The sequence below is a fragment of the Felis catus genome, chromosome B2, assembly GCF_018350175.1.
Source record: "Felis catus isolate Fca126 chromosome B2, F.catus_Fca126_mat1.0, whole genome shotgun sequence".
NCBI classification, from domain to species: domain Eukaryota; kingdom Metazoa; phylum Chordata; class Mammalia; order Carnivora; family Felidae; genus Felis; species Felis catus.
The window spans coordinates 104,374,252-104,398,511 of record NC_058372.1 but is presented as its reverse complement, the minus strand read 5'-3'; the positions used below and the strand labels follow the sequence as shown (position 1 = coordinate 104,398,511).

Here is a 24,260-nt window from a genome sequence, read left to right as displayed (position 1 = left end):
TTATATCCAAAGAGATAGTCTGACATTCCATTTTATGGTTATATAAAATAATCATATAGATTTGATTTTCATTCAAGCCAGTTCAATTAAGTGTGTGTATACATGTGTTTATACATGTATGTATGTGTATATATGTATATATTTGCTTTAAATACATACATTTAAAGTTGTTGGATATGAAAACTGGTGGGGAAATAATACCTGATTACAAGTTAAAAAAACTCAGAAGTACAATTGATCCTTGAACAATGGGGATTAGGGCCCCCTCCCCCATGCATGGTCAAAAATCCATGTGTAATGTTTGATTCCCCACAAACTTCACTACTAATAGCCTACTGTTAACTGGAAGCCTTACTGATAACATTAACACATATTTTATATATGTGTTATATACTATATTTTTATAATAAAGCAAGCTAGGAAAAGTTAAAATCATAAGGAAAATACATTTACAGTACTGTATCAAGAAAAATTTGCTGTAAGTGGACCTATACAGTTCAGACCCATGTATGTCAAGAGTCAACTTTAGTTAATTTTAGATTGCAGTTCACAGTTTAGTTGAAGTCTCTGTTACTCCAGTATTTCACACACCAAATTCTGACAAACTGTGACCACTGTGTCATTCAGATCTTTCTTCTGCTGATGAGGTCAACAGTGGCCAGGAAAGAAAATCTCCAATCCCTTGCATTTATTCATAGTCATTAAATTTTTTTTTTAAGTATACTTATTTATTTTGAGAGAGAGAGAGACAGAGAGAGAGAGAGAGAGAGTGAATGAATGAAAGAGTGTGTGAGCCAGGGAGGGACAGGGAGAGAGAATCCCAAGCAGGCTTTGTACTGTAGCATGGAGCCTGACGCTGGACTCAAACTCATGAACCATGAGATCATGACCTGAGCCGAAATCAAGAGTTGGACACTTAACTGACTGAGCCACATAGGCACCCCTGTAATTATCTTTTTAGATGAATAATGTTGGCCTGTATGCTAACATTAAACTTAAGTCCTCTGCCCATTTACACAACTTTCTTCATTTAACTTTATTAAAAATATACAGCTTTTCTTCTCTCATATCTTCAACTTTTATAGTGCCATTTTTTTAACTATTTTTACTTTTCTTATCTATTAGAAACACTGGCACTATTTATTTATGTTAAAAAATTTTTTTTAAATCTTTATTTTTGAGAGAGAGAAAAGAGCAAGTGGGGGAGGAAGAGAGAGAGAGGGAGACACAGAATCCAAAGCAGGCTCCAGGCTCTGTGCTGTCGGCACAGAGTCCGACTGTGGGCTCGAACTCACAAACTGTAAGGTCATGACCTGAGCTGAAGTCGCTTAACCGACTCAGCCCCTAGATGCCCCAACACTAGCACTTTTTAGAAACAATGAAATAAAAAATCTGAAAGTAATTACAGTCCAAGAGAAAGACAACACTCATAAGAAGCACTGACTCTGCTAGAAAGGTAAAAGGAAACTTGGAAATAAACTAATCTCTTTTGACAAGATGAAAGAAACTGAGGTCAGATTAGGTGGTAATTTGTTCTGATTCCTTAGGTAAGTACTGGTAAAAGTAGAATGATAACTTCTGATTTGAGTCAATTTTTTTTCATTCCATAAATGGCCAAAAAAGTGCAATTAACTTATTTTGGGGTTTTCATTTTTCATATTAACAACAGCAGTTTATAAGCATTTAAAGATACATTATATTTTGCTCTTGACAAAATAAATCCACATAAGGAAAAATAGCTTTATTTTTAAAGAAATTAAATATCTATTTGTATACATGAGACAGCTCTCATTTTAGCCCTAAGCGGATTGTGTGTGTTTATTATTGTCCTCCAATAAGATTTTGGAAGCCAATTTCAAATACATTACCATATACTTATTAGTTGATATCAAACAGAGCTACTGACATTGAGGAAAAAATTTCAGTAACTGTTTATCTACCCTGAGATACTCATTCCCACAATACATTTGGGATTATTTGAGCACTTAAACATTTAACGAAATTATTTCTTTTCATTGCATGCATCAATATGCTAAGTTCTTTGCTACAATATAGGTAAAATAATGATAGTGACCAGTGTGTTTTCTGATACTGTCCATGATAGACAGAATGAAATTACAGCATAAAGAGTAGCCAGGAATTTATTGTAAACATCTGGCTCCAAATACTTTGCCCCAAGTAACTACTATAATAGGACTATACAAAGCACATAGAACACAGTAATCCTAAATTGCAGTGTAACTATAAAACCTCTTAAAGTGTTTTTCTCAACCTTTTTTTTCATTACCACACTCCACCCTGAGAAAAATTAAATTTAACCAAATTAAATTTAATTAATAAATTTAACTTTGTATTTCTCCCTTGTGAGAGAAATTAATACCAAAGAATAAAATTTTATTGGGTAGGGTTCAGCTTTGGAGGGCCACTATACATTGCATTATCTAATTTTTTTTTCATCCCAAGAACCAATTTTTGTCTCTTTGAGAATATATGTCTTAAAGTGAATGAAAATTCTATAGGTTTTAACATTATTAGGGGGAAAAAAAACCTTTATGAGTAACACTGGAGGTTGAATTAGTTGGCTTCTTATCTCATCTCTGTCCCATACTAGCTGTGTGGTCTCAGAAGAAATCTGCTTTACCTCCTTGTTTTGGAAAACATAAGAATAGCATGAAACCTGATAGCTTGGAAAAATCATTTATTCTCACTGGACTCAGCGTTCTTAGCTATAGATGGAAGAAACAGATATAGTTCAGTTGTTCCCAATTCTGGCTACCTTTTCCTGGGGCAAGTAAAAGACATCAGTGCTCATCTCTATTCCCAGACCAATGAAACCAATCTGGAGGTTATGGTCTAGCTAGTGATTTTTGAACTTCAGTATATGAATCACACTAATATTAAACACAGGTTGCTGGGATACATTCCCAGAGTTTGATTCTGCAGGTTTGGGGTGGGGCCTGCAAATCTGTATTTCTATCAAATTCTCAGGTGATGCTATGTTAGTGGTTTGGGGACAACACTTTGAGAACCATTGGTCTAGGCATATATGTAAATATGTGTATGTATATGTGTATGTACAAGTGTGTGTGTATTTATACACACACACACACACACACACACACACACACACACACACACATATGCCCAGGTGAATCGTAATCTCAGAATTATTGGTATAGAAAATATTAATAAGGTTCCTTTCCATTCTAAGACACTGAGATTTTAATATAATGAGAGTTGTTGGGCATCAAGATGATCTATACAGAAAGGAGACTTATGGAAAAGCATCTAATTCTTGGTTAGTTATCATTAGGAATTTGTTCCTAGAAAGCATTTTACAGTATTTTTCAAAAATTAACATTTTTACAGTATATTTGCTGCATATATGGTTCTTCACTTCATTTTTCAGTAAAGACAGTTTATTTGGCTGTCAGTGTCTCATTATTTGATAAGATCGATGGAGGGTTTGGATAGTAGCCAGCTGTTTTTGAATTGCTTGAAGAGAACCTTGAAAATTTGTAGTCCAGGGGTAATTCTGGGGAAAAAAACAGTATTATTATTCTGTAGATCTTAAAAGGCTGTTCATAAATATAAACAAATCAAAACTCATTTTTTAGCTTCATGATTTTAATTTCTTCTGTCACCTGGATAGGTTGCAGCTAAATGTATTATAAATTTAGATGTATTATAAATCATCCTCAGAGATCTAACTATATATAACATTCTCTGTATAAAAGTTAGCACGTAAAACAGGAATGCTCATCTGATTTTTTATTCTGAAATTTAAAACTCTCTCAGGCCCTACTCAAGCATCATGTAACAGGTAAATGGGAACTAATAATCTTCATGGCCCTTAGTAATAAGAGAATTACTAAGAGTAATCTTTGAATGCTTAGATCAATAAGGATTGTAATGCACACAATGTGGCAACTTTCGCCACATAAGCATTACACACACAGCCAGAAGGGAAACTGGGAGAGAGAACATAAAAATGCACATTTTATTGATGGTGAGACATTGTGACATCTACATAGAAGTTTCTCAAAAGCTAGACTTCAGATATCTTCTTCCCCAATTTCTTCCAAGGAAACATAACTAGAAATATTACAAGTGAAATATTATGACATATGCCATGTTACAATACTCATTCCATGGGCACATACTAGGCGATAATCCTTATTTTAAAAATTTCACAAGTAAAACATCATTTGGAAGTACTATTCTGAAAATGACACTAGCATAAAAATCATACTTTACATTAAATGCCAGTGAGAATCATGAAGGCCCAAGTAGTTAATAACCCTTGTAAGGAAAAAACTAATGCTAGAGATTGAGAAGAAGGCACACTGCCTAGCTTTGTTTGGCTGTTGTTAAGTCCTTCTTAATATTTTCTCCTGAGGAAAGTTAGAAGACAGGCCCTGTACCAAGTTTTTTCCCAGGGTGCTGTGGAAGAAAGCTTTTGGAAAATGAAAAAGAAGATGCACTAATGTTACTGCTTCTTTAAGAAGAGGTTATTACCGTAGAAGACAGAGAAGGGGTTATTTTCCAATTCTTTGGAGAACTATTTAAATCCTAGAATAATGAAGATTCACTTTTTTTTGACTTTCTTACTATTTCATAACCATATCCCATTGAACCAGTTTCCATCCAGGTACTATATACTAATTCATTGGCTTCCAGTATCACATTACTTCATTCTCTCACTATAAATTCGAATCACTTTGAAATAAAATAAACATCTTGCTTTACTGTTTCTCACGTCTATCCTGTGAGGGAAGAAATGCAGCCTGGTATTATCCCCAATTTAAAAAAGAAGAATCTAAGGTTCAAAAAACAAACAAACAAACAAAAAACTGAAGTAGACTTCACTTTTAAACTAGAGGTAGGACAACTAGAAAAGATGGATAGAATATAAACATCCATATAAACTGGACAGTCAACTAAGACCTGAGGACCCATTTCCTGGGAAGGTGTAACAAGCAGAGAGTGAGCTGATGTTCAGCCACAGCCTTTTTCCTTTAGGTCCCTGAATTCCTGCTGGGGGCAAGTGCAGTTACTAGCAGCAGAAAAACTCGTAGAGCTTTTGGCAGTCTTGAAGGGCTGCAGTCAGAAACCGAGGGGCTAGGAATCTGCTGTGAAGGAATGGAAACCGGGGGGCTAGGAATCTGCTGTGAAGGAATGGCTGGAGAACTGGGGTCTACTGGTTTGCTCCTCAGGCCCATTGGCAAATTCTGAGGGCAACTTAAGGAAACTAATAAGCAAGCATAAGCATATACCTCTGCAAAGCAGAGTGGATTTTTCAGCAGTTTCTCAGTTTTAAGAAAACAGGGAAGGATTAAGTTCTGCCCTCAGAGAGAAGAAGGACCCTGGTGAATATCTCATACTTCAGATATATATTTCTGAAAACAGAATTTACTATTATGAAGTAATTCTCTTTTGTGTTAATAATGGATTTTTCCCTTAATGTCTACTTTGTTTCACATTAATATATCTAACTCTTGATTATGATTAACATGGTATTATCTGTCACCATCTTCTGATATTCAAACTGTGTGCTCATATTTCAGAGATGTCTTTTATGAACAGCTCATAGTTGGGTTTTGTTATTTCATTCAGGCCTTTAACCAGAGAATTTTGCCATCGATACTTAATACCATTACTTAGCTTTAAACTCATCATCTTAGTGAATACTCTCCATTTGTATTCTTTCTTTTTCATACTCGCTTTTCTTCCTATTTTTGTTTTCCTTTAGATTTTAAGTTATTTTACATAATTAGCTCAGTATATATCTCATTACAGTTTCTTTGGTAGTTATCTTAGAGATTACACATACATTTTGTATGTTATCAATACCTAATATACTCTTAGGCCTTACCATATAATACAAGGACGTTAGAACATTTTAATTCCAGCTGTCCCACTGCCATTGGCAGCACGTTTTAAAATTCTTTCTTTAAATGTCTTAGGACTTTTTTTTAAAAATTGTTCCAATAGTAAATGTTCATTTAATTGATTCACATATCTGTCCCTTTGTTGCTGTATATTCCTTCTTGCATCTTCAGTCTTCTAACAGGGGTCAGGTTGGCTATTTTTCATTACGTGCTGAACCTTATAATGATGCTTTTAGAAAAAATTTGAGTCCTAGAATGATGTTACCTTCCTCAAAAGAGAATATTCTCAATCCAGTTTTAGGGACTTAGCTGATCTAACACTGAACTTCAGTTATCTTTTTTTTTTTAATTTTTTTTTAATGTTTATTTATTATTGAGAGAGAGACACAGAGTGTGAGCAGGGAGGGACAGAGAGAGAGGAAGACACAGAATCTGAAGCAGGCTCCAGGCTCTGAGCTGTCAACACAGAGCCCGACGCGGGGCTTGAACCCACGAACTGTGAGATCGTGACCTGAGCTGAAGTCGGACGCTTAACTGACTGAGCCACCCAGGTGCCCCTGAGCTTCAGTTATCTTTAAGGTAAATTCAGGGTCTCCATGCAGATTAAGAGTGTCTATCAGGCCCACCTCTCCTCTTGTATACCCTACCTTCCACTTCCTGTCCCTGAAGGCTCATTAGCTTCAGCTAATGAAAGGCCCACTCACGTTCTCTGGTGCCCTCTCTAGAATTAGCCAACAGTGAGGGAAAGGGGGCTCCCAAAGTCAGGTTCATCTTACTTGGCCTTTAGCATCCTGTCCTGGCAATTTTTCCTTTTATCCTAGGACTCCAAGCAGACTTAAAAAAAAAGGTCCAGCTTTTATGGGTGGCCCCAGGAGACAGGCAGGTCCTAATTCCCTAGGTTGCCATAACTAGGTGTATCCCAAGAAAAATAAATACCATGGGAAAATTTTCTTCTTTTGAAGGCAAGAAATCTAGTACTTACAGTCATTAATATCTAGTAACAGCTAAAGCTTTATAAGTATTTTCCTGCTTACCTGCTATTGCTTCAATACTTGGAATTGCAATAGTGCTGTAAGTACTGATTCTCTTACAAGACCATGTATAAAATAATGAATCTTCCGTATTTTCCAGTCCTGAAACTGAATCAATAAAAAAAGAGCCCCATTTTTTAGATAATGTATTTAGAGGCTTTGCCTTTGGTCCCTGAAACAAGAGAACAGAACAATGAAAAAAATGATTAATTTTCAATGTCATAACTTGTTCCCCCATTAAGTAAATCAAAATAAAAAACTCTAGGAATTTCAGTTGTTTACCTTTAACTAAACTGCATACTACCTAAAAAGGGAAACCAAGCTTAGAAGTTCTTGCCTCCCCTGGTACAAGTATCTTCCCCTGGTTTTGTTTGGGAACCCTTTTTCTCATCCTTTGGGATCTGACCTGGATGCCATCCAGGACATTTTCCTTGACCTCCCACCCTCAGGTTAGTTCAGGTCTTCCATTTTCCTTAGTTTATCCCTAATATACGACTTCTCATGCTACCTTTATTTATCATACTATTTACTTTTCACCTTTGACAGATAATGAAGTACCTAAGGTTAGGAACTTCCTTATGTATTAGTGTAACTTTAAGGCTTGGTACCTGGGTCAGAGCAGGGACGTAACAATTGTAGACTAAATAAAAGATTATTAAAAAAATACTTCTCAGTGTTTTATGGATATGGATAAAATTAAAACTGTAAAAAATCCCATTGTATCCATATAATCTGGATTATAAAATCTCATCATTTTCTGATGAAAATTTCATTTTGGAACACCACAGAGTCTTAAATCATGCCTCTAGATTCATAATTCTCTGTGCTGTAACTCATTTGATGAAGATGAGAATGTTTTCAAATGATGATGTTTACAAAGCAGTCAGCAAGAACCTATTTGGATTTCACCAAAGATATTTAAAAGCAGTATAGAGTATGAATATCCTTGATTCTGTATATATACATTTAAGGTGTATTTGAATTTCCCAATGTTTATTAAGCAATTCATAAAGTAGTAAGATTCATTATTTAGTTCACTATCTTTTCCAAAATAATGAATCTGAAAAGAGATGATTCGCATCACGTATACTGTATGTAGATAATGGTTCTGCAAACACAAGAGTGGTAAAATGTAGGCTGTTCCCTATTCCTATGAAAACAGGAAAACAAATTTATCTACCCTTTCTGGCTTAATGTAATATTGGTGCTGTTATGGTCTAAATGTCTGTGCCTCCCCAAAATTCAGATGTTGAAGTCTTAACCCCCAAGGTGATGGTATTAGGAGATGAGGCCTTTGGGAGGTTGCTTAGCTCATGAGGGTGGAGCCCTCATGAATGGGATTAAAGCTCTTACAAAACAAGCTATCTTCCCTCTTCTGGCATGTGAAGGTACAGTGAAAAGATGAATGGTCTATGAGGAAGTAGATCTTCACCAGATACCAAATTGGCTAGCGCCATCATCTTGAGCTTAACAACCTCCAGAACTATGAGAAATAAATGTTTGTTGTGTATAAGCCAGGAAAAAAAATGTATATATATATATATATATATATATATATATATATATATACACACTATATATATTAATATTATATATATATATAATATACACACACATACACACACACACACACACACACACACACACACACACACACATACAACTAATCAAAAGAATCATTCCATTCTTGAACATATCAACAAGGAGCACTCCTATTTTTGTTTGAGCTTTATATCTTGTAGGTATCATCCTTTACTGGTAAGTGTTCTCATCAAGTTTCTAGCCTCTTCTCCTTTCTCTAGTCTCCCTTGGACATTTATCTCTATCCCAATTTTCTTCACTAGTCCCGACCTATCTCCCAAGCCAGTTTGATCTCCTCCAGATACTTCAAGAAAATAAGATATAACATGAAATCAGTCATATCTTTCTCCTCACAAAACCAGCTCTTTCTCTTGACTTCCATTTTTATATGGATAAAATCCATTATTTCCAGTTGCCTGTGTTTGAAAAGTAGCTATGTTTTGAGTCCCAACCCCTTCCAGAAGCACCAGGCTTATCACCTGTCCCACCACCCAAGTCCGCCCTTACACTGCTACATGAAAGCTTCAATCCTGTTAGCCTCCACCTTCAAAACTGTTTCTCTGGCTGACACATCTACACAATTTGCTATTTTATGGTCAAGACCATGCATTATAGCCTGTACAATTGCCATACATTCAACTCATTATTTCCTGAGCCAAGAATATGTTACTATTTCCATCAATTGAAGATATACTGATGCTTTAATGTCTACCTCAAATTCTACATTCTTTATGAAGTTTTCTGTAATCTTCCTCAATGAAGTATGCATCCTTTGTTGTCTGAAACTCTTTTATAACTTGTATTCCCTCCAGACAGTTATGTTTTATTTGCATACTCAAGCTTCCCTTCTCCTCTATCCTTGGACTGTAATACACTCTGTAAAAAGGAACTGTGTATAACTCAACCACAAGTTTCCGGATATTCTTAACAAAGAGGCTTGTGTAAATTAAAAACTCAGTGTATGTATGTGCTGAACAAGAGAATGGTGTTAGACTGTTTAATAATGAGTGATCTTACTAAGATCTTATTAAGAGCTAATCCAATAAGCTCTTATGTTTGACACTTGTGATAAAAATTTTGAGTACTGCTCTGAAATACGTGTAGTACATGTAGACACATACACAGAACTACCAATTACAGTGAGGTGATTTAATTAAGGATGTACCTATATAGGAAAGAGTGTTATACATATGTAAACTAAGTTACACTGGATTTCTCTCTCCATACTTCCATGAATTAGAAATGATTCATTTATAGTCTCGAAAATGAAAAACAGTGTATGAATAATCATGTCAGGTCACTGATCACAATGGAAAAGTAAGAAGTTTTAAAGAAGGACAAAAAGTTATGAATATAACCAGTTTCCTCTAACTTGTAACTTATTTTTATTGACAAGACTAACTGCAAAAGAGCCCCTTGGGGCGGGGGGAACCTAACCAGCTTAACATATCTCATAGAAAGTAATTTGAAAGAATGTAACTCTAAACTCATTGTATCTTTTATGAGACTAAAAAGGAAAATGTTTTCAAACCAGTGATATTCAAATATTTACTATCACTATACATAAAACTCAAAAATACTCAAATCGCCAAGATTAAATAACATTTGCATTACATGGCAAATAGGCTTTAGGTATACCACATTTGTGGAAAAGGAATGATATTTCTTTATTATGAAATATCATTCATCTTAAGTGAGAATTGGCTTAAAAAATAGTCTGTTGGTTTTAATCTAAAAACTATCCCAAACACAGCAATCTAGAAGGGTAAATTTTTTTCTCCATGATTAACTCCCTAATTTTATTATTATTTTGTCTAGTAAATAGTTAAAAAACAACTTGGTCTAATTTTCTTATTTGGTATTTATTTGGGGGGGGAGGTTTTTTTTAGAAGAGACTGAGGACACAATTATTATTCATTGGTTTCAATGTATCTGGAACATAAAGCCAATAAGCTGATACAAAGTTTCAAATTATCAGTTCTTTCTAACAAATATCTTTCATTTTTTAGTTACCCGATGGGAGTACTGAGAGATAAGTAGGTCTCTTAGGTGTACTCCTAGGTCCTACCACAGATACACTCTTCATTTTGAGAATTTCTAAAGGGTGGTGATTATATTCCAGGCATGATTCTTTTTCTTTCTTTTTTTTTTTAATTTAAGAGAGAGAAAGCGCATGTGCACTTGTGCACACATGAGTGGGAGAGGGGCAGAGAGAGAGGGAGAGCAAATCCCAAGCAGGGCTCAATCTCACAACCCTGGGATCATGGCCTGAACCGAAATCAGGAGTGGATGCTTAACTGGCTGTGCCGCTGAGGTTCCCCCCATCCAGGCATAATTCTTAATAAAACAGTGTTTATGACTGAAATTGAAAATAGCTGTTTACTAAAATAAGATTAAAATTTATTTTTATTCTGGTACAGAATTGTCAAATGTAATGAAGTGAAGCTTTAGTGAACAATACTGGTCCTGCTTTATGTTTTCTTAATCTAACTCATAGAAATGTAATTCAGACTATTTTATTAGTAAATCAATTTAAAAATTCAGACTCAATTCTATCAATTTGAATGTTTTCAGGTGGTATCAATATCACCATTGTTTTTTTTTTTGTGTGTGTGTGTGTTTTTTATTATTTCCATTTTATTTTATTTTTTTTATATGAAATTTATTGACAAATTGGTTTCCATACAACACCCAGTGCTCATCCCAAAAGGTACCATTGTTTTAATGTGTGCTTTGTGGATTACTAGGGAGAACAGGTATCTCCTCCTATGTAAGCTTTCCCCTGCAGTCAACTGCTGGATACCAATTTCATACTTGACTAGATATAAATTCACTGTTGGTTTTATCAGGTTCAACCACATGAAAGTGCTGATATTCAACTATTTTTGACATACGTAAAAGAGCAATTTCATAAATTCCCACCTAAATGGATGCTGTGAGACTCTTTTCCCTTCTTTTGCTCACTGGTTAACACTATTCCAGGGGTCTTGAGCAAAAGTATTTATTAATTTTTTTTAAAGTTTATTTATGTATTTTGAGAGAAAGAGAGTGGGGGAGGGGCAAAGAGAGAGGGAGAGTGAGGATCCCAAGCAGGCTCTGCATTGTCAGCACAGAGCCCAACATGGGGCTCAATCCCACTAACTGTGAAATCATGACTTGAGCCAAAATCAAGAGTCAGATGCTCAGCCAAGTAAGCCACCCAGGTGCCCAGAACAAAAATATTCAATATTGATACAAAGTTGTCATTTTTTCTACTTATTGTTGCCTCTCTGGATTTTTTTTTTTTAAAGTAATCTCTACACCCAAGATGGGACTTGAATTTACAATCCCACGATCAAGAGTTGCATGCACTACTGACTGAGCCAGCTGGACACCCTGGCTTCATCTTTGTTCATCTTTGTCCATCACCACCATCTGGATTCTAACTTGAGAAATTCTCCACTCTGAGGCCACAAGAATATTTTCATAAATTTTCTTCAATTAATTTTACAAATCTATTTCTTATTTTCAGATCTATAATCCATTCGGAATTTACATAAGGGGGGAAAAGGGACTCATTTTTCTCCATATATTGAGCCTACTTATTCAGTGCTACTTAGTGAACCATCGATCTTTTCCTGCTGATTGATAATCCTCTAACATATGTCACATTTACACAGTAACTTGTGATAGAGGGCCTTTGTCCGGGTTCTTCTTTCTCTGTTCACTGACCTTTTTAGTTTGTTATTAGTACTATACTAAAAAATTACTGTAGCTTCCAAACGTGGTTAGTATCTGATAGGATGAAATTCCTTCCCTCCATTATCCTTTTTTAATGAAATTGTCTTAGCTATTTGTGGGTTTTCAGTTTTCTGCCTAAATGCAGAATCAGTTTGTGAAGGTCCACTCAAAATCCTCCTGGGATTTTGCATAACATTACACTGACTATAAATAAAGGAAAATAGGTCAATATAATCTTAAAATATGGTGTATCTCTCCCCTTTGTTCATCTGTATTTAGAATCTTTTTTTAAATTGAGGTATAACTGACATATAACATTATATTAGTTTTAGATGCAGAACATAATAATTCCATATTTGTGTACATTACAAATTGATCACAGTAAGTCCATACATCGTTACAAAGATTTTTTTGTGTGTGATTAGAACTTTAAAAATCTAATATCCTAGCAACTTTCAAATATGCAATACAATATTATTAACTATAGTTACCACACTGTACATTAGGTCCCCAAGACTTATTTATTTTATAACTAGAAATCTGTACTTTTGATTCCTTACTAAAGGAATCCAGAATCCTTACTAAAGACTTAAAAATTTCTCTGTTAAGTCTTATGGGATATATTAATTCCTACATCGTGATTCATTTTCATTGCTTTTTAAATGATTTATTTCTCGTTATACTTTGTTAAGTGGTTACTGAGGGTACATAGAAAAGCTATTGATTTTTGAATGCTGATTTGGATCCGCATTTTGACAACTCTATTCAAAGTTATAATAGTTTGTTGATTCCCTATGGTCTTCTATGCTAATGACCATATAACTCTGAAATAATCACAATTTGGTGTCTTCTAATCCTAATTTGTATTTTTTTCCCCTCTTCTTGTGGTTTTGGCCAGCTCTCTGTTACACAATATAATTAATAACAGATATCCTTTGTCTAGCTCAGAACCTTAAAGAGCATATGTCTCCATTAAGTATGGCTTTTTTCCCCATTAAAGTTTTCCATTACAGATTATATTCTCACTGGGTTTTTTTGTTGGATAGCCTTTCTCTAATAAAAGGGTGGCCCCTTCTTGTTTGTTGAGAATTTTCATCATTAAAATGAATTGTTTTGGCACCTAAATTTCATAATATGTTATTCTAAAAAGCTGAAGAATATATTTTCATTTGTTTTGAGTTAAAATGAAGAAACAGATGACAACAGTAATGCAGGAAGCTAAAGAGGAGAGCTCCCTTTGGAAGCTAATCTTATGAAATTAAGACTAAGTAATTGCAAGATTAATGCAGTGACTTTTGATTTATTTCTGGAAACAAAGATGAACAAAAACAAATTATTTTCCCCTAGTCTCCTTAACTGGATTTACTTTAATCATTAAAATGGGCCATTTTTCCTTATCTGTCATGCTCCAATATAGTGCACTAGAAAAATCAACAGATGCAGTAAGATTCTAGAAAAAGTTTTTTATAGGGCTCAGTCAGGTGAGTCTCTGACTTCAGCTCAGGTCATGATCTCACGGTGTCTCCCTCTCTCTCTGACCCTCCCCTGATCATGTAGGCTCGCATGCTCTCTCTCTCTAAAAGAAACACACATTAAAAAAAAAAAAGCGCCTTTGAAAAAGCCTTGCTTATCTAAGCCTTTGAAGTGCCATTTGAGATGTTCTCTGTCCTTATCTTGAGCTTGTTGTCACAAATGAAGGGAAGTAAAATTTTCACATTCCAGATAGTTTTATCTAGGGTAGAAATTCCTGTAAATATCTAAGAAACTGAATTCAAGCCTAAGTGAAACAAAATGCTAATCTCCACAGAATACAGTAAATGTTAATGTTTTGGTTCAGTGAGTGCATCAATCCCGAGGGATCTTGTTGATTTGTTTTTAAATTATACTGTGAAAAGTTTACTTAAGCTGAATAAAGTTAACTAGAAATAAGAAACTAAATCCTTTTGCATTCAGGCTTTGTACTTAATAAAAGACTGCGTGTTACATATGTTGTGTGTTTGACATCTGATTAGGAAAATGAAACTACATTTTCATAATAATCACAAAATCAACACATGAACCCTCATGTGATGCTTAATGGATGATTTCCTCCTCCTGTAACAATTGAGGGTATCTGTATTCTTGTTTCCTTCACAGGGAAGCAGGAAAGCAACTGAATTCTCATGACATGCTGTGCTTACACCAGGCTTTGATGTGCTGATGGAAGAAGTGTGCTGTGAATAGGAATACAGGTGAACTTAAATATGAAAGCGGTCTTTTAGAAGTTTTTAGAAGTCTTTTAGAAGCTCCTAGATTTGTGTTACAAGATAATTTTTAAAAACCCACATAATTGTGTTTAAATTAAAATTTAAATCTGCCTTTAAATATCAGCAGAAAGATGTATGATAAGAGGATTTTCCTTAGAGTAGATAAAACTCCTAAGTTGGCCTGAAACCTCTACTAAGAATGGGCCATCAATGCAAACACCGCCTCAAAACTGGTGGTGTCAGCATGACCAGAATAACTTTGGAGTCAAGGAGTACGAGGATACTGGGGAGTTTTCAACAAAAGGTTTGGGCCACAACTGGGAATCCCGCACCAAAACACCTGCCTCAGCCCCCAACGGGACAGGGAATCTATCTTCCACAACTCCCTTTTCCTGGAACCTCAGTAGCATGAGATGGAAAAAGAGTTCAGGGCTAACTCTGGAACCTTCTGAGGGCTTTATCCGCACCCCGTCACTAGGCCAAACCTTCTCATTCCTTGCTTCCTTGTCTATGTTCAGTGGGGCAGGGTCGGTTGGGGAGGTAGAGTTTGATAGGAAAGGAACATTATTTCAATTTTGTCTTATGAAGTAAAATTTTCAAAAAAACCTTCAAATCTTCAAATAAAACTCACTATTTCCTGTCTAAAAGCCAATTACGAGCTCTTTGTTTATGGTGTGTTTGTAACTAACGAGGAAAGGGGTCTGTGGGGGAAAAGATTGGGCTACTGTTTATTGTAATGCTGGAGGAAACTTTCCCATGGATTCTTCATTTTCTTAACATAGTACCTGCATTCTCAAATCATTCTGAAGAAACCAAAGCTCCTAATTTCTCTTTAGTGAAAACCCTCTCCAAAGTCACTCAGGATAGAAGGCCTACACCTCCTGCAAGATTGCTTTAAAGCTCTTCTTAACTCAGCCCAAAAAACTTCCAACGTCATCTTGAAGACTAAATGGCACTCAATGGAAACCTCATAAAAACATGACATTTAAAAACATTAAAAAATTTTTAAATGTTTATTTATCTTTAAGAAAGAGACAGAGACAGAGACAGAGACAGAGCATGAGCGGGGGAGGGGCAGAGAGAGGAAAACACAGAATCCGAAGCAGGCTCCAGGCTCTGAGCTGTCAGCACAGAGCCCCACGATGGGCTTGAACTCACAAACTGCAAGATCATGACCTGAGCCCAAGTCAGATGCTCAACTGACTGAGCCACCCAGGTGCCTCTATTAATGTTTTTTACTAATGTTTTTTTATTTATTTTTGAGAGAGAAAGAGAGAGAGAGAGAGAGAGAGAGAGAGAGAGAGAGAGAGTCAGAGTGTAAGCAGGAGAGGAGCAGAGAGAGAGGAGACACAGGATCTGAAGCAGGCTCCAGGCTCTGAGCTGTCAGCACAGAGCCTGAAGCAGGCCTCAGATGCTTAACCGACTTAGCCACCCAGGTATCCCCTTTTTGCTTTTTTATACTATTTTCCCTTTCTAGATTTATTTTTACTTTTCTAGACATATTTTACTTTTCTTTACCTCCAGTCTTCACCTAAGTTTATTTTCGGCAGCTCAGGAATAAGTCTAAAGGAGTTACCAGTTTCGTTAACGTAAACTCATGAAGAAAGCGCAGAAAAACTTTCATGACCAAGCAGAAGAGACACAGGGTATGACTACAGTGAGTCTGGATCTAGCCATCTCAGCATCAGCCAAAATCACCCAGGGTGTCACAGCATTGGATGACAGCAGACGGCCAGGAAGACAGATGGTCAGGGTCATCTTGGCATCATTTAAAAATTATCAACAAAATAAACAATAGAGCTGAGATGGCAAGAAGATCACCATAAATGCCAACAGGTTTCATCACTCTTGGCACAAACAAGCTCTTTCTAAGATACATCAACATAAAGGTTTTTCTTTCCAGGAGAGAGCTGAAGGGAATCCTTACCTCATATTTTCCTTTCTTCTCTAGAGGCTCTGATTCTTCAGGCTTCCCGTCTCTGTCCCCTCTGAGCTCTTCCAGAATGAGAACTGTCTCCCAGTTACTATAATGACGGGCTGGGAAAATGTCTGAATGCATGCTGTCACCAAAGTAAACGACCTGTAAGTCAGACAGCAAATTCCGTTTGAGGGATGAGAACTGTGCAAGAAAGTGTTCACTTCACGGAAGCAGAAAAACATTCGTCAACAGGTATCAGAGTAAGACAAAAGTTACATAAACATCCTTGAGTAACGTCACAGGTGACTGTAAACTGGCCGCATTTGGTTTGCAGGACACCAGTCTGTTGTAAGAAGTTACACGATACATTTGCAGGTAGAAGAAAGGCAGAGGCTAACTGATTTTATTCAATTTTCTGAAGAAGTCAGAGTCCATATGTGTGCAGATGAACCTGCCCTCAGGATTGAAGAACTGATGACATATTACAGATGACCTGGTCTTGTTACAGTGGGTTAGATTAACAGGAGCACACATCACAGCCCTTGCCCAGGAGTTCCTGGTACCCACCCAAACCTGCTGAAACAGAATCTTGGACAGGGGGTTGGGGCGGGTGGACTCTGGGAGGCTCCCCAGGTATTCTGAGGCATTGCCCCACTGATATAATCCATACGCCTCAATTTACAGATGAGAAACGAGAGTAAGGGAAAATGAACTAGAACCTTCAAGTCAGGATACTCTACTAAACCCCTCAAGAATTCCCAGGGGCTTATGGCAAAGTGGGAACCAATGGCACAGGTCTCAGTTACACACTGATCTCTCCAATAAACATTTTTCAGAAGAAAGGGTTCTGCTGTAAAAAATGCACCAATGTCCAACATCAACAATGTGACCAGAGTATCAAAAGCAAGTGGGTCTTTAGGCTAGTCTGTGCTGTTATTTCACTCACTGCAAAATTTTTTTGAGAACTGTTATAGGGTATCATTCCTCAGGTACCCCATACGCTTATCCAGTGTATTCCCTAGAACTGTGGCTCCCTGCTTGGAATCTCTGCTCTTTTCCATTAGAGATGAAAACCCAGTCTAGATCAACAAAGAAAGGGCTTGTTTAAGCAGAAGAAATAAGAGACTGACGGATAGGCAGAGGTAGATGATTTCCCCATAGATAACTAAGCTGAATGCATTTAGAATTATGTTTTAATTTATAGTGGTTTATGTCTGTAAGTGGGCATCAAGAACTCCACCTCAATCAGAAAATACCTTGGGTTCACTTTTGCCAGTCATTTTCTTCAGAAGTTCATAAAGGTGGACAGCGTTCCCTTGGGAGTACCAGCCAGGTTTATCCAGAGATGGCAATGCCTCCTGCTCCTCATCGTTCTCTGAAAATAGAGTTTGACAATCATATGCTTTTTTTTTTTTTTAATAATCCTATACTTTTTAATCAAGTAAGAGCACCCATATGGGCAGACCACACCAAGCATGGCTGCGGGACATGTATAAGAAGGAACCATGAGGGAATGGGAGCTAGCATTCAGTGAGCACCTATGCATTACAAGCCCTCCATGGATGTCTTTATCTCTATGTATAGATATATGATTTTTCATATACATATAATAATATGTTTTTACCATAACAGACTCTTAAAGACTGAGAATAAACTGAGGGTTGATGGGGGGCGTGGAGAGGGGAAAGTGGGTGATGGGCATTGAGGAGGGCACCTGTTGGGATGAGCACTGGGTATTGTATGGAAACCAAGTTGACAATAAATTTCATATTAAAAAATAATTAAAAAATATGTTTTTAAAATAACTTATTTTTTAGAGCAGTTTTGGGTTCACAGCAAAACTGAGAGGTACGGAGATTTCTGATACCCCCCCCCCCGCCTCTGCACACGCATAGCCTCCCCCATTATTGGTGATAATGATGTGTCAAGGCAGGTTCATCAACTGAAACAAATGTACTACTCTCGCGGGGGGGGGGGGGGCAGAGGGGAGAATATTGATAATGGGAGAGGTATGTATTTTTATTCCTCATAACAACCCTCTTAACTGAGCAGAAATCTCAGAGATGTTATTTTGTTCAAGGTCTCAAAGCTGATAACTGATTTATTATTAACCAAACTCCACAGTTTACATTAGGACTTCAAATGGAGGCTAGAAGACAGACCCATAAACCATCTCTAAATTTGGATTCCTGGACCTGGATATGGCTCATGGAATTGCCACAAACAAGAAACAAGTGTAGCACAAGAGAAATATTTATCTGTCATCTTCTGTAATATCCATATGGATTGCTGTTTACTGTCTTCTTTTTTTATTATTATTATTATTTTTGAGAGAGAGAGAGAGAGAGAGAGAGAGAGAGACAGTGTGAGGTAGGGAGGGGCAGAAAGACAAGGAGACACAGAATCCAAAGAAGACTCCAGGCTCTGAGCTGTCAGCACAGAGCCAGACGCGGGGCTCGAACCCACAAACCGTGAGATCATGACCTGAGCCAAAGTCGGACGCTTAACTGACTGAGCCACCAGGCGCCCCTACTGTCCTCCATTATATTAAGAACAGGTCAGCAATGAATTAAAAAAAGGTGGACTTTAGATTGCATTTTGAACCTCATTTTGTAAAGTATTGTTTATACAATCTCCCTCATATTGATTCAGGAAACAGTTCTATATTATGAAAAATGTAAACCAGTATTATTTTCATAAAATTCAATTATGTCATGGTTTCAATTTAAAACATTCTTAAGAACTGGGTAAAATGCATTAATTTAAGAAATCTTCCTATGAAAATATATATTCAGAACAATTTTGTACCTGAGTATCGTAAGATGTCCAAATTACTCCTCAAATCTTTTAACTTAATGACTAATGGATTTTTTTTATATTTCTTTTTAATGTTTATTTCTGAGACAGAGAGAGACAGAGCATGAGTGGGGGAGGGGCAGAGAGAGACGGAGACACAGAATCTGAAGAAGGCTCCAGGCTCTGAGCTGTCAGCACATAGCCCGACGCGGGGCTTGAACTCACAAACCGTGAGATCATGACCTGAGCCGAAGTTGGTCACTCAACCGACTGAGCCACCCAGGCGCCCCAATGACTAATGGATGTTTAGGTGATAACCTTCAAGGAGAAAAACTCAGACCAAAGCTCAAAGTTGTTCCTATAACATGCAAACTCCCCCAAAACTGACTGAAGTTAGGAAGCAGATAAGGGTTGGATAGAGCTGGAAGAGCAATCAATTAAAGCAAATAGTAAATCAAACAACCTTTTTATTTTCTTATTGTTAAGAGCGTATGGACAAGAAAAGTAAAAACAAAGTAGTAAAATTTTTATTTATTTAAAAAATTTTTTTTACATTTATTTACTTTTGATAGAGAGACAGAGCACAAGTGGAGGAGGGGCAGAGAGAGAAGGAGACACAGAATCCAAAGCAGGCTCCAGGCTCCAAACTGACAGCACAGAGCCCGATGCGGGGCTTGAACTCACAAACCGTGAGATCATGACCTGAGCCGAAGTCGGACGCTTAACCGACTGAGCCACCCAGGCGCCCCACAAAGTAGTAAAATTTTAGTCAGTAAAAGAGTCCCAAAATAAATATGGGGAAATGATACACTCAAGGCTATGGCTAACAATCCTGAACAAAGATAAGTTCCATAACTTATCTTAGGTCAGAAAACCTTGCTATAGAGAGCAAGAGTTTTGTAAGAAGTTTTGTGTACCTGTGCCTGACCACTCACCTCAGCCCACAGCTGCCTGAATGTGCCTCATGTGGCAGCTCACACCTGTTCCCCCAACTCCCAGTGTACTTGGAGTTACTATCTTAATGTTTAAACGGTATCTATTTATGTGATTTATGTGATTTTCGTCAGTAATACACTTACATATATTAAAAGTCCCATTTTTGAACTCTATCTGCTATGCACTCACCTCTTCTACAAAAGGTAACATATATTCTTTTCCTCTCCCTTTTAAAAACACATTTATTGAGGTATGGGTGATATACAATAAACTGCGCATATTGCAAACACACATTTTGAAGAGTCGGCATGTGTACATACTTGTTATGAGCTGAACTGTGTTCCCCTCAAACTCATATGTTGAAGCCCTAACCACCAACATCTCAGAATGTGACCGTATTTGAAGACAAGGTGTTGGAAGTGATTAAGTTAAAATTCAGTCATTAGGGTGAGTCTAATATAATACGGTTATTGTCCTCATTAGAGGTTGAGACACAGAGAATTAGGAGATTACGACACAGAAGGAAGACTATATGTTATTGGAAAAAGATGCCCCTCCTAAGAAGAGAGGCCTCAGAAGAAACCAATCCTGCTGACACCTTGACCTCAGACTTCTAGCCCCCAGAACTGAGAGAAGATACACTTGTGTTGTTTAAGCCACTCAGTCAGCGGTATATTGTTATAGCAGCTTTGGCAATTACTACAATACCCACGAACCCTCCCATTTAAACAGAAGTATTAGCACATTCTTCTGCAATTTAATTTTTTAAAAAAACTCCTCTAGATAATACATTGTTATGTACCTAGTTTTTGAAATAGATGCATGTTCCATAATTTATTTAATAGTCATCTATTGGTAGCTATGTGAGATGTTGCCAATCTTTTGTTGTTATGAGGAAAAAGTTACAAACATGAGAGAATCCTCACAGCTTGGTGGGATCAAATAGACTCTGAGATGGAAAAAACTCATTTTCTTTTTTTTTTCTTTTGCTCTTTATTTCAACTATCTTTTACAGAACACTTCAGGTACGAGGTATATAGCAGTGAACTAGATGGCCCAAGTCCTTGTCCTCAGGATGCTAATATTCTGGTAGCAATCTCTGACTTGGTAGAGGTCTACTTAGCAATGATTTATAATTAAAAATATACCTCTAATTCTTTTGATTTCCTGAACTCCTTTCTATATAACGTGGACTTGACTGGACATTTAATATTTTCTCTTACATATCCCTTCTTCAATTTTGAGTTAGAAAATTTTTTTTCCCAATTGTGCATTTTTTTATACATACTTTCTCCATTTATTCTTTGGCATGGGCAATAAGACATTTAAAAAGTAAGCTTTTTTTTAGTGATATCCACATGCAATGTGGGGCTTGAACTCATGACCCCCGGGATCAGAGTCAGGCTCTTCTTAGCCAAGTGCCCCAAATATGTTGTAATAATTTTTATATTGGCTTAATATTGAAAATGCTGTATTTTAAAATTTATTTTTTCAAGTAAGCTCTAAGCCTAATGTAGGGCTTGAACTCATGACCTCGAGATCAAGAGTCGCATGCTCTACCAACTGAGCCAGACAGGTGCCTCTCTTAAAAAGACACTTTTTAATGAAAATATCTGCTAAAATGCTTGTCTGTGTTGGGAGCCATAAAAGGAAAATTACATCTTAAGAGAAATAAATACCTTACCAGTGAGTAGAAGCAAATTTAATAGAATAGAAAGCAAAACCTTTATCTACTTTGGTTTGGGGTTATAATTCATAATTCTTTAATATTCATAATTCTTTAATAACTAATAGCAGTTAATTCTTTAAAAGTCTTTTCCTTTAGTTTATTCTTTAACTATCTAGCTCATTTCCATACCTAATATGATGGGAAGTTTGTTTCTTTTCAGAATAACAATCTTCAATTAATGGCTCTAAGAACTTCTCTCTTAGGGTTACTAAAATCTGTCATTGGTGATCTGACCAGTAGTATCTGCTTCACCAGAAAATTTGTTTAGAATGCAGAATCTAGGGGCACCTGGGTGGCTCAGTCGGTTGAGCGTCTGACTTCGGCTCAGGCCATGATCTCAGTATGTGAGTTTGAGCCCCGCGTCGGGTTCTGTGCTGACAGCTCAGAGCCTGGAGCCTGTTTCAGATTCTGTGTCTCCCTCTTTCTCTCTCCTTCCCCGCTCATGCTCTCTCTCTTCTCAAAAATAAATGAACGTTAAAAAAAAATTTAGAATGCAGAATCTAAGGTTCTACACAGACTTCCTGAATCAGAATCTCCATTCTAACAAGATCCCTAGGTGGTGTGAGTGTGCATTAAAATCTGGGAAACACTGATGTGGAGAGAACAGCAGGATTGAAAACCTGATAGAAGAACAGAAGCCATTCATTCTGGCAAGGCCAGACTAATGGGCATCTGGAGGGATCAGACAGAGTGCAGATGAAAAGGTAACTTAGCAACCAGGTTCAGAATCGCCTTAGATGCTTCATGGGGTGGGGAGCCAATGAGATTCTGTGTGTATGTGATTAACTATACTGTATGCTTCACAGTAAGTAATAAGTGACTCATATAACATATGTTTAAAGTTATTAAAATATATTTAAAATTTATATGTAAATGAAAATATGTGCCAAGTATTTGAGGGCAGCAGGCAAGAGATGGAAGAAAGGAGAGATATAAAGTAAGGGCAGGAGGATGAGGTAAGAGACTCACAGGGAAGAGAGTAATGAAGGCCTAATGGGAAGGAAACAGAGAGCAGAGAGGAGGTAGTTTAAACAGGACTTGATGTACAACATGCTGGATGTGAAAGAGTGAAGACACTGGAGGTTTACAGCTGGGGGGCAATTCACTAGATAGTCAAGTAATGAAGATAAAGATTATAAAGGGGCCAGCGTGTATGGTTGCACTTTCTAGGAGGAAGGAGAATATCAAGTCTCATTTCAGAATACTGAGCAGAGCTGTGTGCAGGAGGAAACATGGTATGAGGCTCTAGGGAAGTCTCAGGGAAAGATTTCAGAGTGTACTGGTGACAGCTGAGGCCAAGAAACCAAAGATAGCAAGTTGGGAATCACGGTTTTCAAACTGAGGGCAGGAGGATGGGTAGCTGACAGCACAGGGGACACAGCAGTGAAAAAGATATCGTCACTCTCCTCAATGAAGTTACAATCTTGCAAGATGGACTCCTCTCCTCTACACCTCCCCACCCCCTCCCCAGGCTTTCGCACTGGCAAAAAGCCCAATCACAGCGATGGGGCAGGATGCTGCATATTTTGCCTAGAAGGAGGCACTCAGCCCCCGCCAACTAGGACACAACTCTCCCCCTTTCTTGTCCCCATGACAATGGATGACGTCAGGCCTGTGCGACAGCTGCAAGGACCGCTCACCCAGCACCTTCCATCCCAGATGCGTCCTTTGCCTTATTTGACTTCTACTTTTAACCATTTGGAGCAGTGATTTGATTTACATGACACTGGAGGTTACCGGAACAGGCTGACATGACTTGCATGATACGATAACATTAACAGCCATATGGAGGATGGGTGGTTTGAGGGTTACAAGGCTGATGGGGGCGGGACATCAGTTATTAAGTACCGTCATACCCAGTAGTGATGTGAATGTATCAGTTCATACAAGGGATGATAAGGGCAGTGGCAGGAATATGGTAGGTGACCAATCTGAGAAAACTGAAGGCAGGTGTGATGTGAAGGGGAGAGAGTAACAGAAGATGACTGATTTTCCTGGTTTGGGTATGATCTGTTGGAAAAGTTATAATGGAATTACAGAATATGGGAAGAGGAGCATCCCAAGATGGGAGGGGAAGTTAATGAGTTATTATAAGCACATCTCAAGTTTCCTGCAATGCTGGGGCTGTAGGGTGTGGAGAATTTAGAAGGCAGATAGAAATATGCCTCTGTAAGTCAGGGGAAAAGTGAGGTCCAGAGATAAGGAATTGGGAGTCACTCATATATAGGTACTAGCTGAAACCGTCAGAGTGGTAGCTGAAGACAGCAGGAGAAGAAAGGAAGGCTAAGATAGTATGCTGCCAAACATTAACCTTTAAAGAGAAATGTGATACCATGGATATTAGTTCCAAACTGACTAAAAACTCATGTAGACACTTTATAATATGAAATGTAGAATGCTTTGACATTAACA

At 37.3% G+C, this 24,260-nt stretch overlaps 1 protein-coding gene across 2 annotated transcripts in view; it reads right to left on the bottom strand.

Moving 5' to 3' along the window:
- Positions 1–1,726: 1,726 nt before the first annotated feature.
- NT5DC1 (5'-nucleotidase domain containing 1) overlaps positions 1,727–24,260 on the bottom strand; it is a 140,646-nt gene continuing 118,112 nt past the window's right edge. For both annotated transcript variants that reach the window (XM_003986479.6, XM_006931961.5), the window contains exons 9-12: positions 17,644–17,762; positions 16,397–16,549; positions 6,926–7,094; positions 1,727–3,535 (exon numbers count right to left, since the gene is read on the bottom strand). In XM_003986479.6, coding sequence (XP_003986528.1) covers positions 3,420–3,535; positions 6,926–7,094; positions 16,397–16,549; positions 17,644–17,762 — 557 coding nt within the window. In that variant the 3' untranslated portion in view covers positions 1,727–3,419. The remainder of the gene's footprint in view (positions 3,536–6,925; positions 7,095–16,396; positions 16,550–17,643; positions 17,763–24,260) is intronic.